The sequence below is a fragment of the Fukomys damarensis genome, unplaced genomic scaffold (genome assembly GCF_012274545.1).
Source record: "Fukomys damarensis isolate Sample0158 unplaced genomic scaffold, DMR_v1.0_HiC HiC_scaffold_31, whole genome shotgun sequence".
Taxonomy (NCBI): Eukaryota; Metazoa; Chordata; class Mammalia; order Rodentia; family Bathyergidae; genus Fukomys; species Fukomys damarensis.
This window is the reverse complement of record NW_022900943.1, coordinates 22,715,748-22,721,216: the sequence shown is the minus strand read 5'-3', so window position 1 is coordinate 22,721,216 and position 5,469 is coordinate 22,715,748. Positions and strand designations below refer to the sequence as shown.

Here is a 5,469-nt window from a genome sequence, read left to right as displayed (position 1 = left end):
TTTTTTTTTTTTTTTTTTGTACTGGGGATTGAACTCGGGTCCTTACGCTTGCATGGCAGGCCACCGAACCGCTGAGCTAAATCTCCGGCCTCCCTAAAAGATTCTTTCAAAAAAAAAATTCACTATGTAGATCAGGCTGTCCTTGAATATATAAGCCTCTTTCCTCAGACTCCTGAATGCTCGAATTATAATGGTTATTTTATAAATTAACTTACCTTATATATTCCAGTCCAATTAAAAAATACACAAAGAATGAAGTCAAAACCAACAGAACCTTCTTTGCTGAAGTATTCCATAGGACTGTGCTGATGCCATCTGCTAGTAAATCTTAGTTCTGTAAACAATATTGTTACAGAAATATCAATAGAAGTATGACTTTAGGTGTTAAAAAAATTAACTTACAAATAAACCTTTTTTACAAGTCTCAGTTTAAAAAAATCCCAGTTTTCATTTCTAATGAGGTAAATACTGGTAGACGTAACTCAGGACAGCTTTTCTTTGGGGTGGGGGATTCTGTGTAATTTGGGCCTCTTGGGAACTCTGGAGGTTTGAGAATAGCAGCTTTGAGGATTGTGCCACTCCTGAGTGCAGAGCAGCAGTGAATGCCCACACTTTGGAAAAAAGATAAAACATTTGTGTGATTTGATGGGAAACCAGAGTCTGCACACCTTCAAAAACTAGGCTGAGGATTTAGCTCAGTGGTGCTGCCCCTTGCCTCAAAAGTAGAAGGTCCAGAGTTTGATCCCCGGTACCAAAAACCCCAAAACAAACAAACCCCAAAAACAACAACAGCAAAAAATTGTTTCTATTTGTGTTCCGCTTCCTTGTAGTTCTTTTACTTGGTCTTTACAGCAAAGATTTTGAGTTTGTCTAAGTTAAAATATAGTGTTTGTTACCACTGGGATTTTTCTTTTCCATCCCTGAGTTTTAAGATGCACAATTTTGTAAAGTGTTCTTTCTGCTGTGCTCTACTGAAAAAAATCAGACAATCCCTAACCCTATACATAAAGCTTACTGTGGATATCATAAATAACATTTAACCCATATCTTCTTAATATAGGCTTTGTAGTTCCAGAAAAGGGTAAATTTCTTCGAAGTTAATTATTTGAAAATATAGTTCCACTAGTAAACCTGAGGAAATGTTCTTTAGACTTTGTAGTTCACCTTCGTATAGGCCTAATGAAGTTTTGGGTTACTTAAAAAGATATCCAGAGCCAACAAAAAACACCTGTTTGCATGGATACAAAGTTTGTGGGTATCTGGTACCTGCAAATTGAAGAGGATGAGGGCATCTAACTGGACCTCAGCATGCAGAGCTGTTACCCAACAAATAGGCCTGGCACTCAGCTAAAGCTCAGCATTGTACTATCTAGAGATAGTCATAAAGGACACTAAAAAAGCAAGCTTCCTCATCTATTCTTATCAAAATGGTTTTTGACTCATCTATTTCCTCATCTATTCTTATCAAGATGATTTAACTTGGCTTGAAGTTATAAATGTTTTATGAGCCTGTTTTACTCCCTGGGGGAATTGGGCAGCTCCAGGTGGTGAGCGAGCTGGGGAGAACTTGGGTGTCTTTCACTACTACTTTGAAGTTGGGTTTATGAAGGAGGTCAGAAGGGCTGACGCCTCTTTACTGTCCACTTTTGTGACACACCTTACTGGAAAGGTCACTGTTGGGTTCCCCTAATCCCCCAATTGGCTCTGCAAACAATTCGCAAATGTCCTACTCAGAGTTTATATGATCCAGAAACTTATGCTGAGGTTGTACATGCTTTTGCCAAACCTAACAGTGTAGGAAAATATTAGTAAGACTTCTTACACACATAGGAGAAATGATATTTTAGGGAATTTTGAGTTATTTAGTTGATATTCCATTTTTAGAGATGTTACAAAAAATTACTACTAGCAGCAAAAAAAGAGAATAATGCCCAAGATTATTCTCTGTTCATTTGTCTTTTCTCCCTCCCTCTTCTCCGTCTCCCTCTTTCCCTCTCTTTTTCACACTGGGGATTGAACAGGGACTTTTGCCCAGAGTGACACCTGCTGCCCACTTTTCTTTCTTTCTTTCCTTCTTTCTTTCCTTCTTTCCTTCCTTCTTTCCTTCCTTCCTTCCTTCCTTCTTTCTTTCTTTCTTCCTTTCTTCCTTTCCTTTCCTCTTCTCTCTCTCCCTTCCTTTTTCTTTCTCTTTCTCTCTCTTTCTCCCCACCCCCACCTTTCTTTTCCTGAGATGGATTTGCTAAGTTGCTTGAACTTGAGCTCCTCCCACCTCAGCCCCCTGGAGTGCTGGGATCACAGGCGTGCACCGCACACTCAGCTCTCCGTATTCTTTCTGAGTGTGTTGCTAAATGCTAACCTGGGAAATTCTCAGTGGAAAATCTGCCCATGCACCTCATGGTTGTGTCAGCCCTGAATTTTGAGGTATTTGGGGCTTGGATGTTCTTTCTCTGGGGCTGTTCTGTTTGGATCCAGAGGGTGACATGAGGTATCGCTGCAGAGTTTAGACCTAGGCCCTGAGCTGACTCTTCCAAGAGATCTGGCCTCCCTGAGCCAAAGGATGGCTCATTGCGCAGTTAGTTCATGTACTCAGTTTGGGGGCACATTTGTGCCAAGGGAGGAGCTCTGTGGAGAAAATATCAGATGTCTTTCTGCTGTCTGAAGATGTTGCTTCTTCGTTTGATTCTCTGCGGGTTGCAGATTGCAAGATAAATAAGGCAATGGTTTCTATTTTGTAGTGCCTGGGACTGAACCCAGGGCACTGTACATGCTAGGCAAGGGCTCTGCCACTGAGCTACACCCCACCCCGTGTTTAAAAGCAGAATACAATAAGGTTAGTAGGTAAAGGTACTGAGTGAGTGTTATTAAACATCGTTAGTGCTATGATGTGTAAGACAGGGCTGGTCACCCATTCACTGGTTAGACGTTAGAGGTTTTTAAAAGTACAAAAAAAGTTTTCCAAGGAAAACAACTTGCTACCTTTGACCCCTTTTACTCTCTGTCACTCAGGCCCGGGGATGTCAAAACAAGTCATCAGTTTCCGAACATTACAGAACACCTCAAAATCAATCCAGGACACTGAGCCAGCCACGATAGTGCAGCTGAAGACACTCATTAAAAGGGGACTTCCAGGGCCAGGGATGTAGCTCAGTGGCACTGCGCCTGCCTGGCAAACACAAGGTCCTGAGTTCAATCCCTGGTACCCCCCCAAAAAAAGGGAGTGGGCTCCCAGAACTGCTTGAGAAAGTGGCAGGAGTAATGAGAAAAGTGTACTCAAAGTGAGGGGGAGCATAGGGCTGGGTAATTTTACCAGTGGTCCCGCCACCTGCCTCACAAGCGCAAGGTCCTGAGTTCCATCCCTGTACCCCCCCCAAAAAGAGGGGGAGCATTTTGAAGGGAATTAATGTTAACGTGTTTTTCTATAATAAACTTAAATAAAATTAAATATGCACTGCACTTTTCCATCACTCCTTGTATGTATCTGTATATAAAGATATATTCACACTTTCACTCATGCTGGAAGAAGTTGAAGTATTTTCCTATTAGGACAAGGCCAATCTCATTGGTTGGTAGGGCTCTGTGGAGGGCGCCATGTCCTGTGTCTCTAGATCCTAATACAGCTTTTGGGGGAGGTTGGGTATGACTTGAGTTTGGAGGAAAGGGATCAATTTTGTTAGGAGGAGTGAGTCCCAGCGTTCTGTTGAGATTCAGGGGCACTTATAGGCTGTGCCACTTGCAACAACATTGCCAATGGTAAGTCATGCTTGGGACTCTGCATCCCTTCTGACCAAGACAGCATCTGTCCTCTGATGCTCTTCCCAGCTTCCTGTGAAATCGTAGCCAAAGTGAGACGTCGTAAGAGGGAAGTCGGAGTTTTGAGAGCTAGATATTTCTGCCGTAAGACTATGTTGCAAGACACAAAGGTGACATTTAGTAGGCTTCAGAGAATACATCAGCTATATCTTTACTGGGATCTTGTCACTCATGTGAGTTTGTTTTCAGCTGGTCTTGGCATTTTAATGAGCATCTGTGTTATCCAGATACTTGGGCTACTGTGGTTACATTGTTTTTTGTCTTATAACATAATGACACTTTCTGTTCAGTCCCAGAAATCCTGGATTGAAGGAGTGTTCAGTAAGAGAGAATGTAACAAGGTCATACCGAGTTCAAAAGACCCTCACAGGTAAAATTTTCACTAACACTTTGGGTTTTTTTTTTTTAAAGCGATTCTACTCAGAGGGCTGTTTGTAGGAATTTAGAAATATGACTTGTCTAGAAGATTTCGTAGTATCTGTATTATGTTACTATTTGTTAATTTTAATGAGAGTTTTTTTTCCACTTTATCAAAGTACAACATGACTGTAGAAAATCTGGTAGGAGAAGAGACCATGTCAGTGCTGTAACTTCTACCCCAGTACCTCTGCAACAGTTAGTGCCTGTCATGAAGGAGGCTTGTGATAAACACCTGTTCACTGAATCATTGAAGAATACAACAGCCAGGCATGGTGGTATTGTGGTAGATTTCCTTCTCCATGATCCTTAACGGGGCACAGATGTTAGAGGGAAATAATGCATTTTTTCCCTCGCCAAGTCCGGATGAACAATGTGTAGTATCTGGATTTGAATGTCCCACACACTGGGAATGTTCCTTATCCCCAGTTCCAGGATCTATGGAAAACGGTGGCTCTTTGGGACAGTTCAGGTGGCAGTGCTCCGATTACACAAACATGCAATTTTAGCTCCATTTTCCTTCCGGGGCTTTTCACTTAGCAGATAAATGGGCAGCAGACAGAATGGTTTGAGTTTGACTACTCTGAGCTCTTGACAGCACTTTGGAAACTCTACTTATAGAACAAAGTTCAACAAGGCAGCTGGGAAAGATAGGGGAAGAAAGGGCTATGGAAAATTCCCCAGGCAATCAGTTCCATGAAATTAAGATCGGATATCATTGCCCTTGGGGGAAAATTAAAAGGCTAATAGAAAGGCAATATTTTAATGAAGGGAGCTACTCTATTTTTAGAAAGTTTGGAAATCACAGCTATATGCTTAGGAAAGCAACATGGTGAGGTTGTTGAAATTCTAGTTCTTTGAGGATGACTAGTGCTCCTTGCCTGTGTTAAACATTGACAAGTCCCACCCTCCTTGCATTTATGGCGTGTAAGCCCTGAGATTGGAAATTCTCATTTTACCTGTGTACCAACATTTATAGAATGCCAAGGTAACCTTGTTTTTCCCTTCATCTTTTATGATATCTCATAATGAGATGATAGCTGCAGGGGAAAGTAGACTGAGTTCTAAGGGGCTCATTTTGCTTCTGTCAATGGAAAATCATTTCCACAATTACCTTGAACCTAATGAGAAGTAATGAAATTGCTAAGTCTACTGTTAAGCCGTAGGCTATCAAAACCCAAGGAGAATAGCAGTAGGAGGGCTGGGGATGGAGGAGAAGGAGGAGGAGGAGGAGGACGGGGA

At 41.8% G+C, this 5,469-nt stretch overlaps 1 protein-coding gene across 4 annotated transcripts in view; it reads left to right on the top strand.

Moving 5' to 3' along the window:
* Positions 1-5,469, top strand: part of Trpm6 (transient receptor potential cation channel subfamily M member 6) — a 152,187-nt gene that overhangs the window by 17,633 nt on the left and 129,085 nt on the right. For all 4 annotated transcript variants that reach the window (XM_019207732.2, XM_010625469.3, XM_010625476.3 and 1 more), the window contains exon 2: positions 4,101-4,180. In XM_019207732.2, coding sequence (XP_019063277.1) covers positions 4,101-4,180 — 80 coding nt within the window. The remainder of the gene's footprint in view (positions 1-4,100; positions 4,181-5,469) is intronic.